General features: G+C 50.0%; 1 protein-coding gene across 2 annotated transcripts in view; it reads left to right on the plus strand.

Annotated features, from left to right (window-relative positions):
* Positions 1-25,442, plus strand: part of LOC119404548 (equilibrative nucleoside transporter 1) — a 63,508-nt gene that overhangs the window by 250 nt on the left and 37,816 nt on the right. The window contains exons 1-2 of one of the 2 annotated variants that reach the window (XM_037671090.2): positions 20,833-21,018; positions 24,452-24,603. In XM_037671090.2, the coding sequence (XP_037527018.1) occupies positions 24,500-24,603 (104 nt within the window). In that variant the 5' untranslated portion in view covers positions 20,833-21,018; positions 24,452-24,499. Of the gene's footprint in view, positions 1-20,832; positions 21,019-24,451; positions 24,604-25,442 lie in introns of those variants that run through there. The other variant, XM_037671091.2, reaches the window with a different exon arrangement.

Here is a 25,442-nt window from a genome sequence, read left to right on the forward strand (position 1 = left end):
AGCTTCACCCAGTCGGTGATATCTCTTGATAGATCACAGTTTAACAGTTTATGCGTGTAAAAAGCTTTCAACAGCTTTACATAATCGGGGATATCGCTTGATTAACCACAATTTATGCGTGAAAAAAAGCTTTCAACAGCTTCGGTTAATCGGCAATAACTTCCAACTCCGGGAACACGGCGAAATTAAAACTCTTGGCTAACGTTCACTGGTTCAAGTAGTGCTTCTGCACAAAGCAGCTTCAGGCTGTATATGCACACATACTCGGAGGTATTGCGGCAATTCATTGGCCGAAAATGAGTCTTGTTAGCTGGGTAGGGGTAATATCCGAAGCCGCAACAGTGAAATGGTTTCTAGCCGTCTGGTCACGACGACTGAGTGAACAGTTTACGATAGTATTCGCAGCACAAGGCGTCACAGGTGATCACAAGCACCGGTGATACGCTGGGCGTGAAGAGAGATCGTCTATCTCTAGATCGATGTGTCACTGCTGTGAGAGGTCTTGTATTCGTGCCCTTCGACAGACAAGAGGAAGCTCCTGAGTTATCCACAAGTCAGTGAGAACACCATTCACTTGTGCCACAATGTACGCGACTTCTTTACAAGCAGGCACCGCATATTGATAAAGGGGCGTCAGGGTCTGCTCAGCTGGTTACACGCTTCGGGGGGCACGTTTACGTCGGGCAGCACGTAGGCTTACTCACGGAACTCCAGTCTTATCCGACTCGACAAAAAAATGGCTAACGGCCCGGTACTGGTGGGAGGTTCCGCACTGCCGACGACACCTCCGGGAGGGAGCCGGCGTTTTGATTGGACAGATGCTGGCCACATGACCGCTCTGCGGACCAGTATTGACGCGGGATCTAAAGATGAGCATCTTGAGGTGGGATATACCGTAGTGGTCGCCGTACACGCACTTCTCAGCTTCTTGAGAACCGAAATAGGCGCGCCGGGGCCGTGCTCCCGTTAACCCGCTCTTTTGATTTTTTCCAAGCGATGTAAGGAAGTCGGCTTGCCAGGAGGCGATGGGAACTGGCGCAGCCGACGTGACGCTCGCGTGCAGATCCGGTCGGGGAGGTGCCGTTTTCAGTAGCTTGGCTAGCGTATTTTCCTCACGATACTAGCGAGCACCTATTCCGCCGTGAACTCGGACCTTATACGACTGAACTATGCTCGCTGTCTCGACGGTTCAGTTCTATAGTCTTCGCGCGGACTATTTCGGGCAGTTTGCCCGATGAGAACGTAGAATCAAGTTAAACTTAGCATATCGAGGGTCGGCACCAATGTCAACGCTTGTACAAGATTTCCTTTAATATTCAACGTTTATTGATCAAGATTATGGAAATAATCTTATTCTTCGTGTTAAACGAACAGTTCCGTAAGTATAGAAATGCGCTCCAGTTTTGAAGTCTGTGTAGCGACGTCTTCACCCGCCGCGGTGGTCTAGTGGTTATGATACTCGTCTGCTGACCCGAAGGTCGCGGTATCGAATACCGGCCGCGGCGGCAGCACGTCGATAGAGACGAAAGGCTAGAGGCCCGTGTTTTGGGACGTAAAACCTAAACAGTTATTATTACATCCTCAAAGTCATAGTTAGACCACTCCGGCCAGTGCCAATGTGTGGAAAAAGCAGCTATTCCTATCGACCGGCACAACTTGCGAAAGACGACAGGAAGAACCTGGAAGGAAAAGGGACACGTCCACGTGCCAAAAGCTACAACATTCACGCCTATCACTGCACTATCATATCTAAATAGAGCTTTTACCGGTATTTCGTCACGATTTCATCAGCTCCCAGTTTTCATCCCTCCCTCATGATGGGATTTACACACCCACCCACCGTAGTAGCTCAGCAAGCAAGGGGTCGCTCCGATAAGCTCGAGCACGCGGGTTCGATTCCCGGCCATGGCGGCCGCATTTCTATGGGGGCGACATGCGAGAATACCCTTGTAATAAGATTCACCTGCACGCTAAAGAAGCCAAGCAGGTCAAAATCAATTCGGCGCCCCCCATCACAGCGTGGCCCATAGTCGTATCGTGGTTTTGACAGATAAAACCACAGTAATATTATTATACCCCCACCCCAGGGGCAGCGCCAGGGAGTGGGGGGGGGGCACTCACGACAAGTGAATCCCTCGGGAAGGTGGGGGTGGGTGCCCTTTGCCTGCACCCCTTTGCCCCTCCTCTTGGGTGTAGAAGTGGGGAAGGCAAAAATCGGGGGGGGGGGGTACCCCCTGCCCCCCTCCCCCTCCTGAACCTTCCGCTACCTATCAGTGTTGCGGAGTTGCCAATCCGGAAGTGGAATGACTCCGGAATCATTCCACATTTTCGCGGCCCCGGAATGGAATGGGAATGGAATTAAGCGCCTTTTGCATGGAATGGAATGGGAATGGAATTACAATCTTTTTCCGAAAATAGAGCACGTTTTCATCTACGCGCTGTTTTTCAAACTTCAAACATTAGTAAGTCAGAGCCTCGAATTTAACAATAAAGCAGTATTTTTTAAAATGGCTTGGCTGATTACAAGCACGGTACATTTATAAGCAACGCGCCTACTACAACTCTTGCCTTATATAGACTGTGTTGCTCCGAAGTCCCACTGCTCCGGGGTGGGATCATTTCATTATTATCGTTATCATTTTTCTTTGCATCTTTTCTTCGGTCGGTTGCTACGACTCGGCACATACCCGCGTTCGCATCGCCAAGCAAATAGGGCATTGGGGAGGAACGTATTTTGCTACACCCTTAATTGCTACTACTGTAATGTCATGCTCAAATTAGTTATGGAGGCCTGAATACATGTTTTTTCGAAGTCGAAGGCCATAGCGCATTCTCTAGGTCCACCTCTAGTTAGCCAGAGCCAAGGGTAGGCGTGGTGTAAAAGTGTGAACGATCTGCCAATTTGTAAAAGAGAAACCGAGGCATAAGTTATAGTGTACAAACAAATGCATTATCCCAGCAGATACTGAAGGGAGAAACAAACTATCCCTGCGCGTTGGTTCCTATTGATACCGCCACACGAAAGTGGCCAAAACTCTATGCGCAGCCTGATCTTTATCCCACGAGCAGTTTAGTACCTGACACACGAAAATAACCTTTGCGACAACAAAGACGTTGCATACGTGCGCACAGACGAACAAAGAAAGTTCTCCTCACCCCATCCATGCTTGCGAGGCGCGCTTGACAAGCGTGAGTGCTGACGAGCAGTGCGGCCCAGTGTTCCGTATTCGATGCAAAGGCACAAGGTGCCCGAGCGGTGCACTGTTCCAACTAATACCAGCAGATCTAGAGGGTTTTGTTCGCTATTAACGAAATCTTAGTTTTCTCCATATTCACGACCGCTCCAGACGTGTGGCTAAACTGCTTAGTACCCTTGAACGCTACTTTTGTCAGCATAAAAATACGCTATGTCGTCATTTTAGCATTAATGCATTTAATCTTAAACAATATTAAAACATCACCATTCGTTCAAACAAGCTGACCATGCAAACGATAAGAGAAACAGCGCGACACACAGGACAGTGAAAGAGACGGACCAAGCGCTTTCACTGTCCTGTGTGTCGCGCTGTTTCTCGTATCGTTGAACATGTACCAAACGGCCCATATACGCACCTTAATGCAAATACTATAGGTAGCGAGAGAACTGCCCCTATGGGAATTAGTAGTGTGGTTGTACTGCACGAGATGTCATCAAGCTACTATCCCTCAACCTTGGTAACGTGTTTGGCGTACTTTTGTGGTTCTTAATGGATCTGATGAGATCAGCTTTATAGGGCGTTCATTCTTAACTCGATAGAACTATCAAGATGCCTTTCCTACGTTGAGGAATGACAGGAATGGAATAGAACTGCCCGGCCATTCCCGGAGTGGGAATGGGCTAAGTTTTTTTCATTCAGAAGATTGAAAGGAATGGAACTGCGGCAAGTTCTAATTCCCCGGAATGGAGTTGGCACCCATTCCGCAACACTGCTACCTATATGCCTTTCAGGTGGAGCTGTTCGATTTACCTCCAAAGTAAATCTCTGTATGTGTTTACTTCCCTACTACCCTTTGACAAAGAGTTTTCTTCCAAATATGGTGCAGCGCCGATAGAGAAGCCCTGGCTATTGGTCCCTTCTCACTTTTCTTCTTTTCGCAACGCTATTTAACCCTTCAGTGCTGAAGGCGACGAATGAGCGGTGGCAGGACGAGCGGTCCTAAAAGGTTACGCAACAGACGGAACTTAAAGAGCGGCACGAACAACACGAGCGCACTGTTGTCCGTGGACGCATTGACAACCGTCGCATATTCCTGTTTGCTGGGAGATTGGCGCTCGGTGTGTCGTGTGTGCGCGAGCTTTCGTTCGGCAGTAACTCATGGTTATGAAAGATCACCCTATGGCTGGCGCCTATGGGCTTTAGCGCCATAGAGTTTACTAGTCGCGCGGTCATGTGGGACATCGTATATATGTCGCGGAAAAATGGACGGAGCCCAGAAGGTCACACGAGAGAGAGAGCGAGAGATCGTTTATGTGAGGTTGTGGCAGGCCCGTAGACAGGAATATTTTTCGGGGGGGGGGGGGGGGGGCACTTGCTGAAAGCCCTGACTATTTGAAAAAAAAAATGCCTATTTTCATTATACTTATTGTCGGTAAAACACCATGTATCATAAAAATTTCGCCCCCCCCTCCCCTGGCTACGGGCCTGGATTGTGGGCTCCTTGCTACATGCAGTAATATCTCGCTCGCTTGTTCATGGTTGCGGCTATCAGCAGTGACGTCGCATCGCTGTAGAGGCGGCGTAGTTATGAACGGGGACCCATGCGCCGATATTGATATCTTTGAACTATATACCAGGGGTCTCAAGCACGCGGCCGCGGTCCGCGGCCCGCACACGACTGCCTTCGTGACTGCCACATGACTGGTCCCAATCATTTTAGTTTTTTCGTGAGGCTCCCCATGTGGTCTTCATGAGTTAACACATGGCTGCCGAACAAAAACTCTATATTTCAGAAACGGCGTCCAGATTGCAGTCCTTCTGCAGATCAGTATCGATATGTTTCTTGCAACCTGACGACTAATCCTCCTGTAGCGAAGCTCCTGTAGCGACTAATCCTCCTGTAGCGGCCCCGCCTTGACTGTCGCTGTCGTTCATCTTCGCCGAGTGTCCGCCGATAAACATCTTTATAATTTGGTGGAGAGTGCTGTGCCCTTCAAACAACTACGGTCAGCATTCAATGCCCTTGGAGCTGCGATCCCGTGCCGTGCCCTCTACCATGACTCAAGATGCCGCCCAGCAAACGCCTCCCCCTGCACCGACATCCTGTCCCGGTGTCCCCCGTATCCGCGACCCTCCTGTTTTCACCGGCGCGGATGGCACCGACGTCGAGGACTGGCTCGCGATTTACGAGCGTGTCAGCGTACCCAATAAATGGGACGAGGCCGGAAAACTAAGCAACCTGGTTTTCTACCTCGCAGGTGTCGCAAGCCTATGGTACAACAACCACGCTTCCGATTTTACGTGGTCCGCTTTCAAGACCGCCATCGTCGACGTGTTTGGCCGCCCTGCCGTTCGTAAGCTGCAAGCTGAACAGCGTTTGCGTGAACGAGCCCAGCAGTCCGGCGAGTCTTTCACGAGTTACATTGAAGACGTCCTGGACTTGTGCAAGAAAGCCAATGCGACCATGCCTGAGTCTGACAAGATCCGGAACGTCATGAAAGGCATCGACGACGATGCCTTCACCCTGTTGCTCGCGAAAAACCCTAGCACTGTGGCTGAGGTCATCACACTGTGCCAAAGCTACGAGGAGCTGCGCCGGCAGCGGCTGATGACGCGTCGACCTCCATCACGCGACGCCGATCTCGCTGGCATGTCGGCCATTTCGGACCATGCACTCCGTCTTGCTCGCCGAAATCAAGTCCTTCGTGCGCGAGGAGATTGCCCGCCAGTTCTCTCTACTGGCCTTCGCTCACCCGCAGCCTGTTGAACAGCCGTCGAGCACACTGCTGCCTCCCCTACGCCGGGCTATTGAGCAGGAAATCGCGGAGGTCATGCCGGAATACCACCAGCCCCCTCGAGCGACTGTGCCGCTCACTTACGCGCAAGTTGTCGCCAGGCCGCCTCCAGCGATTCCTGTGGTTCCCCCACATACTTACGCCGGAGCCGTCGCAAGGCCTCAGGCCTTCGAAGAGAGTGTGCCGGCTGCGTACGCCGACGTCATCCATACGCCACGACTGCAGCCCACCATGCAGTCATATCAGCATCCACCCCGTCCCTCGCGTCCTGCGACATGGATGGGACCTAGCCCGGCAAGCCGATGGCGCACTTCCGACAACCGCCCCATCTGCTTTGCGTGCGGTTGCGCCGGTCACGTCGCCCGCTATTGCAATCGCATGCAGGCGCATCGATTCGGATCGACCGTCACCAGCCAGTCCAGCCGCCCATATTACGAGCCGCCGCCGCCTATGTCACCGACGTCACGCCCGTCTCCATCTACCCGCCGTTCGCCGTCCCCAAGACGCCGCTCAGCTGTCACCGATGCGGCCCCGTCCGGTCGCGCGCGACCAGGAAAACTAGTCGTCGCAGTCCAAGAGGCAAGGGCTGCGACGCTATCGAACTGCCAAAGCCCTCAGCAAAGCCCATCGAACGTAGTAGACGTGTTTGTAGATGGCGTGCGCACATTGGCCCTTGTGGACACTGGAGCTGCCGTATCCGTTATGGACGCTAAATTTAGCCGACTACTACGAAAAGTGACGACGCCGCTTTCCGGGCTCTCCCTCCGTACAGCCAGCGCCCAAAGTATTCACCCGACAGCGGTGTGTACAGCCCGTGTCATCATTCAGGACGCTCTGTACGCCGTCGAATTCATCATCATTTCTTCATGCTCTCATGACGTCATCCTGGGTTGGGATTTTCTCGCTCGCCACGATGCCGTAATTCGTTGCGCACCAGCCGAAATAGAGCTCTCACCATTCTCCAATTTGACGCCGGCGAATAGTCCATCGGCTGCGACCAAGGTACTCGTCAAAGACGACACAACAGTTCCTGCAAACTCGTCAACGGCTGTCCCCGTCTATTGCACCGGTCTCTCCGACACCGTTGCACTCCTTTCTCCCTCTGACAGCGTTTTCACCAGGAAAGGTTTGCTGGTGCCATTTGCGACCGTGCAAGTCACTCAGGGCGACACCGATATTTTCGTTACGAACCCATCCCCGTACGTTGTTAGGTTGGTGCGCGGGGAATGTCTCGGCAGAGCGGAAGCCCTCGAAGACGCACAAGTTATGGCCGCACCGGGTCACACGCACTGTGCCAGCTCCCGTATACGCTCAGTGCTGTTACCACATCCGACTCGTCACCCGCTGACGTGTTTGCTTCCTCCATTGCTGACAACCTTACGTCGGTCCAGCGTTCCCATCTTCTGTGCCTGTTGGAAGAATTTCGTTCTTCGTTCGATGTCGCGCAAACTTCTCTCGGCCGCATGTCTGCTGTCACGCATCGCATCGACACTGGCGCCCAACCACCACTGCGGCAACGTCCCTATCGCGTATCTCCTGCAGAGCGTCGTGTAATTAACGAGCAAGTCGAAGACATGCTTCGCCGCGGTGTTATTCGACCCTAAAACAGCCCATGGGCGTCTCCTGTCGTTCTCGTTGCGAAGAAGGACGGCTCTGTGCGGTTCTGCGTGGACTACCGACATAAGCGTGCGCAGGGTTCCCCTTCAGGGGGGGCGAAGGTTCGTCGCAGCGCCCCCCCTCCCTATTATGTCAATGTACGCGGCTGCCTTTGCGCCCCTCTTCTCGCCCCCCCCCTACAATGTATAGGGCTGACTTTGCGCCCCCCCTTCTCGCCCCCCTTGCCCCCCCCTGCGCACGCCTATGACTACCGACGACTCAATAAGATCACCCGTAAAGACGTTTATCCCCTCCCTCGAATAGACGACGCCATTGACAGCCTGCAAGGAGCAGAATTCTTTTCATCGCTCGATTTGCGCTCAGGGTACTGGCAAGTCCCCATGGCTGATGACGCTCGACCGAAGACAGCGTTTGTCACACCCGACGGCTTGTACGAATTCAACGTCATGCCGTTTGGGCTGTGTAATGCGCCCGCGACATTTGAGCGCATGATGGACACCGTTCTGCGCAACTTGAAATGGCACACGTGCCTGTGCTACCTCGACGACGTCGTCGTTTTCGCCCCGGACTTCTCCACGCATCTTCAACGCCTGCGGCTTGTTTTGACGCGTTTGAGTGACGCCGGGCTACAACTGAACCTAAAGAAGTGCCGATTTGCAGCACGGCAGCTGACAATACTAGGCTACGTCGTATCCAAGGACGGAATTCTCCCCGATCCAGCCAAGCTTCGGGCCGTGACAGAGTTCCCCAAACCTACGTCCGTCAAAGAACTGCGCAGTTTCGTAGGACTATGCTCCTACTTTCGGCGCTTCATACGAAACTTCGCGACCATCATATCGCCGCTGACGAAGCTCCTTGGCAGCAACGGGCCCCTCAATACGTGGTCGTCAGAGTGCGACGCCGCTTTCGCGAAGCTCCGTCGTTTGTTGACGTCTCCTCCGATACTACGCCACTACGACCCTGCGGCCCCTACAGAGGTACACACGGACGCCAGCGGTGTGGGCCTCGGCGCTGTCCTTGCACAGCGCAAACCTGGGTTTCCGGAATATGTCGTGGCATACGCAAGTCGCACGCTTACTAAAGCCGAGACCAACTACACCGTCACGGAGAAAGAATGCCTGGCAATCATCTGGGCCCTTACGAAGTTCCGACCTTATGTGTATGGTCGCCCATTTGATGTCGTCACCGACCATCATGCGCTGTGCTGGTTGTCGTCATTGAAAGATCCCTCAGGCCGTCTCGCCCGTTGGGCACTTCGCCTGCAAGACTACGACATCCGCGTACTGTACCGCAACGGACGCCAGCATGCTGACGCCGACGCCCTGTCGCGTTCTCCCTTGCCTGACGACAGTGCCCACAGCTCAGTGTCTCCCCTTGCCGTTTCTTCCATCGACATTCACACCATCGCTACCGAACAGCGCAAGGATCGCTGGATTGCCTCACTGATAGACGTGCTGACTGATCCGTCGGCAACACCACCAACTCGCGCGTTGCGTCGTCAAGTCCACCATTTCGCTGTTCGCGACGACCTCCTCCACCGACGCAACTACAGCGGCGACGGCCGCCAGTGGCTACTAGTAATACCCCGAAGTCTGCGTTCTGACATATGCGAGTCGTTCCACTCTGATCCGCAGTGTGCGCATTCTGGGGTATCGAAAACTTACCACCGCATCCGCCAACGGTACTTTTGGCGAGGGATGTACCACTACGTGCAGAAGTTCGTTCGCTCCTGCATCGATTGTCAGCGCCGCAAGACTTCAACGCACCTGTCGCCGACAGGTCTGCAACCTCTACCTTGCCCTGACCGGCCGTTTGGGCGTGTTGGCATCGATTTGTATGGGCCACTTCCTCTGACATCCGCTGGTAACCGCTGGGCCATCGTCGCTGTAGACCACCTCACGCGATACACCGAAACTGCCGCCCTCCCAGCGGCTACAGCGCGCGATGTGGCCTCCTTCCTGCTCCACCGATTCATGCTACGTCACGGTCCACCTCAGGAGCTGCTCAGTGATCGAGGCCGTGTCTTCTTGTCAGAAGTCGTCGAAGCCATTCTAAAGGAGTGCAACGTTGTTCACCGCAAAACTACTGCTTAAGGGGTATTCAGACGGGGGAGGAATGCTCGGGGGAGACGGGGGGGTTGCGGATCACGTGACCACGACGTCACGGATTAGCGAGTGGGCGTGACCCCCCCGCGCCTCCTCAGAGGAGACGGGGACGTTTTCCCCGAAAGGACAAACAATCCCCCGGCGGTGGGGGATGTGGCGGAATTTCTGGCTCTTGTTTGGCCACATTGTTGCACTTGCTCCTGCAGAGAGCGGCAGTGGGTGTCCAGTCTGCAGTTGGGGTCATCTGTAGCTGGGGTCATCGTCGTCGGCAGCTGGTGAAACGGGCGGTACAAGCCACAGGAGTAGTCTGGTGACACTGGTCTCCCCCTCCGTTCGCCCCGTCCGTGTGAGTGGGGGGCATTTGTGGCGACTTCTCCTCGCGAGTTGACGTCACTAGGCTCCGCCTTTACCCCCCGAGCATTGCTCGGGGGGTAAAGGCGGAGCCTAGTGACGTCAACTCGCGAGGAGAAGTCGCCACAAATGCCCCCCACTCACTTAAAGGGGTATTCAGACGGGGGAGAAATGCTCGGGGGGTAAAGGCGGAGCCTAGTGACGTCAACTCGCGAGGAGAAGTCGCCACAAATGCCCCCCACTCACACGGACGGGGCGAACGGAGGGGGAGACCAGTGTTACCAGACTACTCCTGTGGCTTGTACCGCCCGTTTCACCAGCTGCTGACGACGATGACCCCAGCTACAGATGACCCCAACTGCAGACTGGACACCCACTGCCGCTCTCTGCAGGAGCAAGTGCAACAATGTGGCCAAACAAGAGCCAGAAATTCCGCCACATCCCCCACCGCCGGGGGATTGTTTGTCCTTTCGGGGAAAACGTCCCCGTCTCCTCCGAGGAGGCGCGGGGGGGTCACGCCCACTCGCTAATCCGTGACGTCGTGGTCACGTGATCCGCAACCCCCCCGTCTCCCCCGAGCATTCCTCCCCCGTCTGAATACCCCTTTACCACCCGCAGACGAATGGCCTCACCGAACGCTTTAACCGTACGCTCGGCGACATGCTCTCCATGTACGTCGCCGCCGATCACACCAATAGACCGATCTCACCGCGAGTTGCACTACGCCACCGCTGCCGCCGTGCATGCCGGTACTTGTAGTACTCGGTACGTTCAGCTGCCTACAGCTGGTGCATTGGCGAGCTGCATTACCGAGCTTTAGCGGCCTTATTTGGATGAATTGCGATGGTTGGGTTGACGTGCTGTGTGCTAGGATGCTACAACAGGAGCCTGAAGCAAAAGGACTCGGATTTTACGTGTTCTCAAAGGATTTCAAGCTCTGACAGGAATGTGCGCGACAGTCAGCGAAGTCGGACAGAGAGGCAACTATCGCGCACTTTCTTGTTCAACGTGTTTGTGAACTCCCTGTGCATGATGCATCGTGGTTTAGCAGTCATGGTTGCATGATGCATCGTGGTTTATCAGGCCGCCGCCGCCAGCCGGAGCGAGCTACTGCTTATCCGTCGCATTGCGTGTGTCGCCAAAATCTCTTACTGACTCCTCCATCCCTTGTACAGCAGGAAATATTATGCCATTCACGAGATATTTCTGGTGTTAACCATTGGCAAGCGGCATAAGCGGTCAGTCACCGTTCAGCGGACGCGCCTCTAACCTGCTTCACGGCGACTGTTTTATCTTCATTCGCATTTAACGTATTACTGTGATCGAAGTCCTGCGTTGACAACACAGTCTACGTGGAAAGTGTCGCCTCGACAAAAAGAAAAAAAGCGCATTAAGCTTCTTTTTTTTGTGTCCCTTCGGCATTTTTTTTTCTCCTGTTGTCGTATAGCGGAGAGCTCTACGCAGTTTGGGCAAGTTATTTTCCGGATACTGTAGCTTGTGTCGCTTACATGCTTGCGTTCACTGAAGAAGATATTTGCTCTCATGACGACGGGAACGTGATTCCTTTTTTTTTTATTACTAATAGTTAATCAGCAAAACGACGCAAGCGCATCAACCCGACGAGACGACCTCGTCACATGTAAGCACTATCAACTGTTCTTTCTTTCCTTTAGCGCTAGGATGCAGTTAACCTGAAATAAAATAACATACACTGGAGGTGCGGATACAGTTTTCCACCGCATTCAATCGTCTTGCGTCTCGAGGATTGGTGCAAAACGCCAATATACCTGAAACACGCAGCAAGCAGCCGCACCAGCAGCGCTCCGAGAACTACAACTAAGATGGCGGCAGTGCCACCGTCGGAAACTCGCGCATGCGCAGATGGTCTGGTGGGATCGGTCCATTCTGCCCTTCGTCACCTACGCCTACAATACCGCCGCTCAGAGCACCACTGGTTTTTCTCCCTTTTAAATGCGAAGCATTTCTTAGCGAACTTCTGCGACTTTGACCGTATCTATCTATCTATCTATCTATCTATCTATCTATCTATCTATCTATCTATCTATCTATCTATCTATCTATCTATCTATCTATCTATCTATCTATCTATCTATCTAGCCGCCTACGACTTTGTGCTCTCCTGGTCGCTTGGTTAATCGAATGTACACCAAAGTTGGTATGGCGTAACATGACTGTATGACGAACATAAATGACAAGTCATAACATGAAAATCATGACACGAATGTCATGTACAGCATGATTTACATGCTACGCTCATGGTGCGCTGGCGGCCGTTTCGCTAGCTTGATATACACCAAAATTGGTATCTTGTGACGTGACTGTGTGACGAACATAAATGACGCGAGTTATCATGAAAATCATGACACGCATGTCATGTACAGCATGACTTACGTGCCACGCTCATGGGGCGCTGGCGGCTGTTTCGCTAGCTTTATATACACCAAAATTGGAATCTTGCGACGTGACTGTGTGACGAACATAAATGACGCGAGTTATCATGAAAATCATGACACGCATGTCATGTACAGCATGACTTACGTGCCACGCTCATGGGGCGCTGGCGGCCGTTTCGCTAGCTTTATATACACCAAAATTGGTATCTTGCGACGTGACCGTGTGACGAACATAAGTAACACGAGTTATCATGAAAATCATGACAGGCATGTCATGTACAGCATGACTTACGTGCCACGCTCATGGGGCGCTGGCGGCCGTTTCGCTAGCTTTATGTACACCAAAATTGGTATCTTGCGACGTGACCGTGTGACGAACATAAATAACACGAGTTATCATGAAAATCATGACACGCATGTCATGTACAGCATGACTTACGTGCCACTCTCATGGTGCGCTGGCGGCCGTTTCGCTAGCTTTATATACACCAAAATTGGTATCTTGCGACGTGACCGTGTGACGAACATAAATAACACGAGTTATCATGAAAATCATGACACGCATGTCATGTACAGCATGACTTACGTGCCACGCTCATGGGGCGCTGGCGGCCGTTTCGCTAGCTTTATATACACCAAAATTGGTATCTTGCGACGTGACCGTGTGACGAACATAAATAACACGAGTTATCATGAAAATCTTGACACGCATGTCATGTACAGCATGACTTACGTGCCACGCTCATGGGGCGCTGGCGGCCGTTTCGCTAGATTCATATGCACCGAAATTGGTATCTTGCGACGTGACCGCGTGAAGAACATAAATAACACGAGTTATCATGAAAATCATGACACGCATGTCATGTACAGCATGACTTACGTGCCACGCTCATGGGGCGCTGGCAGCCGTTTCGCTAGCTTTATATACACCAAAATTGGTATCTTGCGACCTCACCGTGTGACGAACATAAATAACACGAGTTATCATGAAAATCATGACACGCATGTCATGTACAGCATGACTTACGTGCCACGCTCATGGGGCGCTGGCGGCCGTTTCGCTAGCTTTATATACACCAAAATTGGTATCTTGCGACGTGACCGTGTGACGAACATAAATAACACGAGTTATCATGAAAATCATGACACGCATGTCATGTACAGCATGACTTACGTGCCACGCTCATGGCGCGCTGGTGGCCGTTTCGCTAGCTTGATCTACCCCGGAATTGGTCTTGCGCGACGTCACTGTGTGACAAACATAAATAATAGGAGTTAACATGAAAACCATGACACGCATTTTCCTCAATGACATACAAGACGATGTATGCAGCTCTTTGCTGGCTGCTTCGCATTACATCGATTCCCACAATGCGTGGGATCTGGCGGCTTTTTTCTTATTGTATGGCAGGCACCCCTCGCACACAATCGACACAATTCTTCCATACAAGCCGGATCGGTCTGAGTGTGCGCCGATTTCTGCTACCGCCCGACTTGCTGAAGAGTGTCGCGAACTTGCCAAGACCTTCACTACGCATGACCAAGAGCGACAGAGGAGCATTAGCGGTGACAGAATCACTTCTGAGCCGACGTTCCTCCCTGGAGCGCTCGTATGGCTCTCGATCCCTACCACTGCACCTGGCCTCTCTTCAAAACTACTGCCCAAATACGAAGGCCCCTACCGTGTCGTTGAACGCACATCCCCTGTAAACTACCTGATCGAACCCACCGATCCATCCTCGGACATGCGCCGTCGAGGGCGCGACATTGTAAACGTGGAGCGCCTCAAGGCGTACCATGACCCGCTCATTGTGACAAGTTGTTAGGTCGCCAGGCGGCTCCCTTTTCGCACCCGGAGTAATTGTAGCGAAGCTTATTGGAACCCTGAAGTGGGTCGTCCTCTCCGGCCCCTTCTAGTGGGTTGCCCTCTTCGGACAGGGGGCAGCTCGCGCAGAGTCGGCCCCGCCTTGACTGTCGCTGTCGTTCATCTTCGCCGAGTGTCCGCCAATAAACATCTTTATGCTCCTCGTAAACGACTCTTTTATGTTATGGGATGTGGGAAAGGTCTTCTTCCAAATGGCAACGTTAGGTGACACTTAGTCCCCCCCCCCCCTTCTTTTGTTTCATCCTTCTTCGCTGTCCCGGCCCATGCGGGACTAATTTTCGTGACTGCGGCCCGCTAGCTGAGTTGAGTTTATAATAATAATAATAATAATAATAATAATAATAATAATAATAATAATAATAATAATAATAATAATAATAATAATAATAATAATAATAATAATAATAATAATAATAATAATAATAATAATATCTGGGGTTTAACGCCCCAAAACCACGATATGATTATGAGAGACGCCGTAGTGGAGGGCTCCGGAAATTTCGACCACCTGGGGTTTTTTAACGTGCACCTAAATCTAAGTACACGGGCCTCAAACATTTTCGCCCCCATCGAAAATGCAGCCGCCGCGGTCGGGATTCGATCCCGCGATGAGGTGAGTTTGAGACCCCTGATATATACACACGGTATTGTTTCTGGCACAATTGCACGGTCTACACCGTAGACCTTTCCATATAATAGTGGTAGTTGAGCGGCTAAGGTATAGGCTTAACGAAAGACTTGTGGCACAAGCTGAGAACGAGGAAAAAACGAGAGAAGACAGCTAGGGTAGGGCGTTTTTTTTTTCCTCGTTCTCAGTTTGCGCAACAAATCTTTCGTTAATCTATATATATGCACCAACTCGCCTAACGTGTTGCGCTGTTAAGCTCGAGAACACGGGTTCGATTCGCCCCGGCCCATTTCTGTGCTGTCAAAATTTGACGGCGGCCGCATTTCGATTGGATTAGAATTCAAAAGCACCCGTGTGCAGTACTCAGGGATCGAAACGCGAAAACTTAGGACTAAGCAATGCACGTATACTTTCGCTTCCAGCGTCTGTACAGTTGGTGTCATATCGGCGCAACTATGACTCGAACATCCACATGAGAGCGAACATTACCTTTAGTGGCCATATTTGCTGCGACATGACACGGTTATCACGAGCTATTGCTCAAAGCAGTAATTACACTAAGAAAAAAAAAGCGATGTTGCGTTTCGATCCGTGAGTACGGTACACAGATATAGGTGCAGGTTACAGAAACCAGGTTGGCATATCGAAGGCCTTCGCACATCCAGGCCTTGGCGCATCCAGGCCTTGGCACCAGGCCTTGGCACATCGACCAGGCCATGGCCCATCAGGCCTTGGCATATCGAAGCACATAATTAATTTTGATAATTCGCTCGGCCTGAGGAACTCATAGTCATGAAAGATTTCCCAATGCAAATCTAGTCTTCAAAATTGTTCTTCAGTTGGAGTGGATGGGCGGGGGGGGGGGGGGGTCTGAAAAAACTTGGGAAGCGCGAGTTGTGATCGGCCTCAATGAGGAGTTCTCATCTCGTTCACTACGCATAGAATCTGCTGGACAAAAAACATAAAAGAAGTAAAACAGCGGTACAGCAGTAAAGAAAGTGTAATATTACAACGCTCATTTAAAAGAATAACTTCTCTACTGAGTATAAATTGGAAGAAACACATGGAACAATGATTTAGGAAGCGGAAAATAGTCCCTTTAGGAAAACGCTATTCTTAGGATTATTGAATAATTAAACATGATAAATAAAGGCGTGTTCGTAATTACTATTAGGCAGTCAGACGGCCTGAATAATGTCCACCTCATTTTGTATCTTCTGCAAAGTCCAAGACAACAAATCACCTGCGCAAAAAAAAAAAAAAGTGTAAAGACTGCATGCTTCTCAACAAACTCAGCCTCGTATGCAGTCAAGAACAAGCTAGTCTTTTATGCTTAAACCTAAACTTCACTTCATGTTTAGAAGGCAACAAAGTACGACAGACTCTCAAGTGAACAAACGGGTCAATTAATTAAATAAAAAAAGTAATGTAAAACCTCTGAAATTTCAAAAAAAAAGTTAGACAATCCAGAAGCTAGCGCCTCTGTAGTAGAACGCGATAGCGTAATCGGACCGTGTTCGTGTCGCCTTCCCAATCGCTAGCCGGCCTTCGCTTCTCGGTGGAGATTTAAACCGTGCCGCAATGAAAGCGAAAGCGCGGACGCCATCAGGCTCCTTTTTCGCTCAATAAACTCACGCAAGCAAATAATCAAGAAAATGAGGACACACGGAGAAAGCAAAGGATCAAGGTAAATACACAATCATGGCTAAATTACGCGGCTACAACTTAGCAAAGAAACGTTATATAATGTTAATCAGACAGTAAATCATTCTTTAGTTGGTTGTAAATGAGTGCAAAGTAGATGACAGTTTAATGGCATATATGGTAGACTGTTCCCATGTTTAAGTGCACAAAAGGAGGAGACCATTTTTCGTAGTTATAATGACATAAAAGTAAAAGGAAACTTCCTTGTGCTGCAAGCTTTGAGTAATTAGGGTCAGGAAGTCCATCGGAATTAACGAAGTCGTAAGAAAGTTGTTTATTTGGTAATTTGAAAAATAATATCGCTAAATGATAGTTTAACAAGTCAGTAACTTGGAGAATGTGGTTCGTACGTTGTTGTGAGGAGGCGTTAGAGGAAATGTGGCACCGTGTTATCATGAACTACGCGCCTTCGTAGTGGGAACAGGTGCTCTTAAGGAATGTGAGAAAGGGGACGTCGTCTCTACCATGTGCTTCAGGTACGACAGAGCTGGCGCCGTTTACACAAGATGCCAAGAGAAAGCTTACACCTCGTAAACAACTCCCCATAAAGCCCCGCGATGCAGGGCAAGAGTTCCGCTTTCATTGTCTGTTCACTGCGCTCTGTGACCAGAGCAGTGGGCGAGATAACGCACACAGGAGTAAAGACAAACCGGGCGGGCGCGCAGCGCATGCGAGACTACGTCGTGTCGGGTGCGCCGCGCATATCCTGACGCCTGCATGGTGCCTGCGGCCAGTCGTTCCCTGTCTGGATCGACGGACGAAAAACTTGCCCAGAACAGTCGAGTCAATAGCGTAGCCAGAATTCTTTTTTTTTTCTGGGGGGGGGGGGGGGGGTGGATTATCCATACTTAATATATGTTCGTATGCACATGTGTGCGTGCATTATACGCATGCAAAATTAAACAATTTTGGGGGGCAGAGAGCTGAGCTGAGCCCCCCCCCCCCCCCTCCCAGAAACATGCATGAAGTATTGGATTGGAAAAACTTTATTTACGTCCTGCAGAACGCGCTCAGCGCGTAGCGGGCGTCTCCCACGTAGGGACCGACAGAGAATACCTGGCGGCCGCCTCGTGGGCCTGCTGGACAGCCCATTGCTGGTCGGCGAGAAGCGAGCTTCTGAGGGACGTCTCCCACTTGTGTGAGGTAGAGCCGGGATGAGCGTTTCTACACTCCCAGAGCATGTGTGTGAGTGTCGCCGTGTGTCCGCACGAGGGGCACGTGTCGCTGGGGTACGCGTCGGGATAGAAAACATGAAGCTTGGCGAGGTTTGGATATGTGCGCGTTTGCAGTAAGCGTAGGGTTAGCGCCTGCGGCCTGTTAAGTTTCGGATGCGGGGGCGGAAAAATGCGGCGTCCAAGGTAAAAGTGTTTTGTGATGTCGTTATACGTAATGGGTGCGTCCCGGTTGGCTTCTAACTCGGCGAGATGAGGTTTCCCTGTGACGGCGCGGTCGGTAAGTGCGCGCGCTGCGTCGTGGGCGATCTCGTTGAGGTTGGACGGGGCGCCCGGCACCCGGCCGAGATGGGCAGGGAACCAGATGACGGTGTGATGCTTGAGAGTACTCGGATCCACGCTGCGGAGGATGCGTAACGCCTGATCGGAGACGACGCCACGTTCGAAGGCTTTCATGGCCGCTCTAGAGTCGCTGTAGATGACTTCTCGTTTGCTGTCGAGCACACTTAAGGCTATGGCTACTTGCTCAGCTACTTCGGGGTCTCGGGTGAGGATAGTGGCGGAGTTTAGGATCCGCTGCGTGGATGAAACCGCGACCGCGGCGAAGGCTCGGTTGTTGCGATAGGCAGCGGCGTCCACGAACGAGACGTCGTCCGCTTTCACGTCTATGCGCTTGAGAAAGGCGGTCGCCCGCGCAAGGCGCCTGCCTCTGTTGTAGTCGGGGTGTACATTTCGCGGAATGGGATTGATCGTGATGAGACCTCGGATTTCACGGGGAACCGGCGTCCACTCTGGGGGGTCCCCGGCCGTCGAGGAGAAGCCAAGCTCGTGCAGATGATGGCGGCCCGCCTTGGTGGTCCTGAGTCGGAGCAACTGCGCCCGTTCCTGAGCCTCGGCGATCTCTTCAAGCGTGTTGTGCACGCCGAGCTCGAGGAGCTTCTCCGTGGAAGTGCTCATAGGGAGGCCGAGGGCTCTTTTAACGACCTTTCTAATAAGGGCGTTCAGTTTATCGCGCTCAGTACGTAGCCATTTGTGCATGGCAGCGACGTACGTGAAATGGCACAGAACAAACGCGTGTACGAGACGCATCAAGTTGTCTTCTTTCAGGCCGTGGTGCCGGTTGGCCACTCTACGTACTAGCCGTATGGCGTTATCAGTCCTAGTCTTGAGCTTCTGCACCGTTTGGGTATTGGTTCCGCGGCACTCGATGATCATGCCCAGGACCCGAATGGAGTCTACCCTGGGGACTGCGCGACCATCTCTGGTGTGGAGGATGATGTTGCGTTCGGCCGGGGGTTGCCATCCTTTGGGCTTTGCGCCGCGGCGTTTGGGCAGGTATATCAGCAACTCCGACTTCGCGGGGGAACACTTGAGACCGGTGTGTTCGAGGTAGGATTCGGTGGTTTCGATGGCCTCCTGTAGGGTGGACTCGATGAAGCCATCCGACCCTGTGGAGCACCATATGGTTACATCGTCCGCGTAGATTGTGTGGTTCAACCCCTCGATTTTTGAGAGTTGTTCGGAGAGTCCGATCATCACGAGGTTGAAGAGCGTCGGTGAGAGGACGGATCCCTGGGGAGTGCCTCGCTGTCCGAGCTCGACTTCTTCCGACACCAGGTCTCCTGCGCAGAGGACGGCTCTGCGCCCAGTGAGGAAGGAGCGGACAAAGTCGTAAAACCGACGCCCCAGCCCGAGGTTTCCCTGGGGGCGTCGGCACTGGGTCACTGCAACAGGGACATATATGTTGCGGTATTTAATTATGTAAAGAAATCAAAGAGGCTGCCATGAATATTACAAGTACATAATTTATTATTTTATTTCTTCATTTATTTATTTCCTAGGTTTAAATTGATGGTCCCCGAGTGGGCCTAGCCAGGTGACGTTGAGTTTACTCGCTTCTATTGTGTACCGAATAAAGTTGTTTCACTCACTCACTCCTTTATCAGCACTTATTTACTTAATTATTTTATTATTTTTCTTTTTTTCTTCAGCATTCAATAAAGAAACCTTACAAACGACTAACATTTTTGCGCGCCTACAAATTATCTTTCTAGGATTTCCTTCTTTCTTTTTTCACAAATTCTACTACCGCACGATTCATGGCCGATCCCCCGTGCTGGGTTCAGCCATTCTTCTAGGAACCAACTAACCGACCAACCTTCAAGTGTTACATTAAGCCCATGCTCGACTTGTGTTCTGCAATGTAACTCCCTAGATTTAAAAATTTCGCGGAGGGGGAGGGGGAGATTGGTTTAGCCCCCCCCCCCCCCCGTCCCCACCACCACCTGGCTACGCCAGTGGTCGAGTGGTACTAAAAAGAATATTTTCGCTAACCATGCACACCTAACTTTCTGCCGTCGTCGCCTGGGAATGATTACCGATCCCTTTGTTTTCATTCCATCGGCGCATCTGATCACCAGTTATCTCTCCTACGCACCTCTCCCCCCCCCTTTCCCTCTTTGGCTAGCGTCAATGGGTTACTGAAGCGCAAATATTGAAATGTTTAAATCTAGCACACTGCACTGTTTTAACGAAGGTTCAATGCAGCGTTTGGTCTAATAACAATCAGACACTGCTGTCTTGACTCCTAACCTTTTTTCTTATTATGTTTCTTCCTTTTTCATATCTTTTAATGTATATTTTTTTAAATTCTAGCGAGTAATCCCTCGCTAGAATTTAAAGTCGGTTGATTTGAGATTGGATACGTGGCCTGCTCGCATATTTGCTCGATGAATAGCCCACTGTGAACGCCAGTGTATTAGGCTAGCCAAGCGGTTTAAAATCTATGCGCGAGAGTGTACTACTGCTGCACCAAAGTTAACGACGCTTAGTGGATTCGCCTGTTTCAGCTAACCTGCATTTTGTACTGTTCGAATTCAGCGCTATTTTCGGTGCTGCCAGACTCCGCACATTCTGTACCGTCCAAGCTGGCAACCAGCTAGTGGAGGCTCCGGTGACGTTTTTAGCGGTGGCTTCCCCCACGCTTCTTAGCGGCTAGCGTTGCTGGCGTTAGGGCACGCGGAGCTCAGGCCTGCGGCGCGGTTCGCATCGGGCACCACGGAGTACAGTAAGCGCGGTGCCTGGGTGACCGCCAGAGAAAATGCCGTTATCACAACTCTAACAACCCCCCTCGACGGGCAGCGTTATCAGGTGGGTGCCGTAATTAGCCTCTCTTTGTCGGCCAAGAACGACACTTCGGCAGTGAAGCCCGCCGTGCGTGCGCTTCGGGTCTGCGGCTGCACGTCTCACGTGTTTAAACCGCGTCCGTTGTGACGGGCTGACACCGCACGTGTTTCGACCATTCTTATAATCAGAATGTGTTATCTTGTTGTAACAATTTGCCTCTGTAAGCCGCGTATCGTGAGACTGCCAGGATTTCACAGTAGTTATGTAAAGTGATGGTAGGGCGATTTCTGACACTGTTATCTCGGTTAACCATTTCCGAGCTGCAAGGGATATTAGAGACATGCATATCTTTTGCTGGCCTCGTAGTTTTACGGGTAAATTCTCCTCGCTGCTTGTCGAATAGCGCTTTCCACCGCTCACCAAAGGCGACGACAGTATCTCCCGCGTTTTAGCGCCTAAGAATAGCGACGTTACGGCGTCGTGGAAAGCGTTCCTTTTGTATATTGCATGCGCCACGACCGCCTGCGTCGCTTGTCTCAAACCGAGATATATCTATGGCCGTTGAACTTTTGAGAAAATGGGCCGGGTGAAGACGTATCGCAGACGCTGCTCGTCACCTCTGTTCAACAAGGATGAAGGCACAAAAAAAAAAAAAAACATAATTGTTTCGGTTTGTACGCCTTAGATTCTGACCGGTCGATCGCGTGTTAGACAACCCGTAACTTCTCTAGAAACAAGTGCTGTCAGCTTTCGTTCCTGTTATAGCTGTGCCGTTTTCATACCGACCAACTTGCTTGCGAGTAGAAACTGAGGTAACGGCATTGATAACCAACATGAAATGACTGTTTAGAAGGTTTCGTCGTTGCTAAAGTAAAATAAAATTCCAACTAAACAGTCGTGATGTCAGAGGAAGGAGCCGGCCTCTTAAGAGCCATTACAGCTGCATAAAAGGACTGGTGCGGCGCCTTTGTCGGGCAACGGTGTCGGAGAGAAGCGCTAAAAGGCCTTCGAATGGGGCCGATGTAATATGAATAATAGGCAATTGAGGTTTGACGTGAGCTTGCGTTTTGCCCTCTGTGCTCAGTTAAAGTGAGGGTCTCGAAAGCTCATCTTTTGCGGACGAAAAGTCTGCCACGTTTGCGCTGTTGATTACTGTATTTGCTTTTAACACCTTCACGCTTTTGATACCTTAACGTTCAGCATTTTTTACATTTTGTTACAAAACACTGTGGTTATGTATTCAGAACTGTTTTCTATGTAGGAAGAGTTGCTCCTATTCAGTGCCAAGATGTGAAAACTAAACTGCTGTTCTAGCATTGAATACTTGCTGTTGGAAGGGACCTGCCTCATTGCACTGGCATAGCCATCTTCCCTATCTCTGTGCACGCTAATCCACGGCTGAAGTTACTATTGCATGTCAGTTTCAGTTTTGCAGAGATGAAAACCAGCTGCGGCCGTCTTTCACTGACATCCTGGTGTACAGAGTAGTGTGGTCTTGTTTAGTTTAGATGAAATAGATTGAGAGGTTGAGGAATGTGGGCAGTACAGTCAGGCGTTAAATGAACTGTCTGGCCAAGCTTCATTCGGAAGTTACTGTTCGGATAAAAGTGTGTGAGATTAATAATACGTAGTGTGCTCTGACATTGTCCTTTTTTTTAATTTGGTGCAGTGAAGTTTACTATCTAGCACATAAGGCAGTGCAGTGCATTGCCCTTCTGTTCTGCGTCTGAACATATGTCTTTTCTTCACCGCTTGATAGAGCATCCATCCTCGTGCTTTTTTTTTCTGGCTTTTTAGTTCGGGTGATAAACATTGCCTTGTTTGCATTCTACTGGAATAGCTTTATTTTCGTCTTTGGTTGGCTGCATTTTGGTTCCTGAAAGCAACAGATTTTTTTTCTTCTATTGCATCCTCTCCGTTTTTCAGGAGGTGGCGTTTCTTTGGTGTTCAGCTCAAGAATTGATACGTGCGACTGTCTCAATTTTTATCTGCCATGGGCGCAATCATTGTAGTGCCACCACGTGTAACATTCAAGGGCATTTCTTATCAGTGCACTTGACACTTGGATCACCTATGTAGCAACTCTGAAGCCCACGTTGAAAGTTGCTTCTTTCTCAAGTGCTGTTCTTTGATTATGGACGTTGGCTGCTACTGAAGCAAAAAAAATGAGGCAAAAAAATGGGTTGTGGTGTTGGTGTAAGAAATGCAGCCAGATGTGTCTTCTGCATAATGCGAAAACTGGCAATTGTCAGTTCTCAGTAGTTGTCACACAAGAATGTACAGTGTTGTTGCTGTTAACACCCTGGTCAGATGTTTTACCAAACAAAGCTGACCATTGTTAAATATTGGCTTCTGTTTGCCAATTAGAATGTCCTTTATTTCTGCATGCATTGGTGTGAGATTAAAGAAAAATTGAAAGCTTTGTTTCCCATAGCTACCAGCTATGATGATTATTCTACTAACTTAAAGTAGGCAGAAGATTTCGTTTCTGAATTATAGCTTAATCTCATTCTGTTTTGTTAATTGTAGCTAATAACTGACAAGCAACTTAGATTATTTGCTGGTAATAAATATGTCAAGATAGGTAATTATCTGAATGTGTGTTGTGCAGTCATGAGGTAGGGCGTGCACAGCCAGGTAAAAATTAAACATTGTATGCAGTTTGCTCTGGTTGATATATCATTTCAGTGTGTTCATAGTCTAGAATGGTCAACCTACAGTTACTAGACGGCGTCTTACTGGTCATTGCATGTAATCAAGCATCAGTATATAGGTAGGCTTTCCTTATTACGTACACTGTCAGCTCATCTTATTGCCTGATTACATCGGATGATCTTTGGTCCAATTCTACTTGTCACTGGCATATCTTTCTTTCTTTTATTCATTCAGTAACAAAGAAAGTTCTAAAGAGATTGGTATTCAGGAGGAACCTTCAAATATAAAAAAAAGCTTATCATTAAAATGCTGTGCATATGACAGGCAGTGCTGTAATTGTGACTCCAATTATCCTATTCAATTCATATGCTTCGTATTAAGTACCATACTTTCATTGTTCGTGAAGTGTAGCTCTATTATGCTATATATCATATTCTCTGAGCTCTGTTCATGCTTACGTGATGGAATTTATCAAGTACCTGTGATAGTGGGACTGGAACGCATCTCTTTTTAGACCTGCCGGAATGCTCTTCAATCATGCAATCATGCTTTTATGTTATTGTGAAATTACCACACCATTGTCACATTAAAAATCTGGCTGAAGGGGTATGCAGTTGCCTGCAACATCAGCCTCAGCAACATTGCGCTGTTAACGCATTAGCTCTAGTGTTTACTCTTTGACCTGTTCTTTAACCGTTTGTGATGTTCCGTAATTATGAGGGACGTGGGACTCTCACATAGATTGCTGTTCGATCTTTCCTTGTTTTGCTGATGACTGGGTTACCTCACTTTTTATTTGCAGGCATACGCACACTACTAAATTGCTTGGGCCAAAGGCTACCCTTCCACTATGGGTGAAAGAGGAAACGAATTTCCGCTTCGTCCACTGGAGGAGAATGAAGTCCTCATTTTACCACGGAACCAGCCACCAGCAGTTCAGCGTGGTTCTCATGCGTAAGGGCTTTTTATTTTAGGGTGCTCGAAGAGTTCCCTAGCTGTGCTATGTGATTTGCCCAACAAAGAATAAACGAAAGCATTTAGCTGGGGCTGGTTCCACGTAGGCACCTGAGTTAATTTCTTGTTTTTCATATTACAACATTGGTTCACATTGTTGGATGGCACAAAATCTGGGTGTGATTCTAAGAAGGCAAGCTACTCCTTCTGATGCATCTGCAGACTATGAAACGAATGTTTTTGTGGAGGCCACCTTTGTTTTCTCTTCCCACTATGTGCTTTTTTCACTGTCATGAACATGAGCCAGCACTTGAGAGACTGGTTCCGAGCTTAATCACTCATGCGCGTAGTCACGTGGGTCGACTTGAGAAGCTATTAGATAAAGTACTGATGACTATGAATTAAAATTTATTCATGGTTGCAGAGATACACTACTTCCCAGCTATGAAACAAAATTCTGGAATGTGGCGGGAATGAGGATCGAATGTTGTCAAGACGCAGTCCTTTTGTGAAAGCATGACAGGAAGCTGATGATGCCTTGATCATCTGTTTAGGTGAAAACAGCCCTTATTCTACAAGACACAATCTAAAGCTGATTGTTAGTGGACACTATCAGTAGTGCATCGAATGTTACAAAATGAGTAGTCTCGTGTTGTTTGCTGAAAGCATGCGCAGATAATTTATGCTGGCCTAAGATTGCTTGCCATGCAGTGATGACACCTGATGCAAAGAAGGAAATGTTTTCTCAGTCAGTGCCTTGATATACCCTGGAATGCAGTAGAGATTTAGGAGTAGGTGTTGGTCTAAACTGCACAAATTTCTTTTGGCCCCATTGCACT

Source organism: Rhipicephalus sanguineus, chromosome 9 (genome assembly GCF_013339695.2).
Source record: "Rhipicephalus sanguineus isolate Rsan-2018 chromosome 9, BIME_Rsan_1.4, whole genome shotgun sequence".
NCBI lineage: Eukaryota > Metazoa > Arthropoda > Arachnida > Ixodida > Ixodidae > Rhipicephalus > Rhipicephalus sanguineus.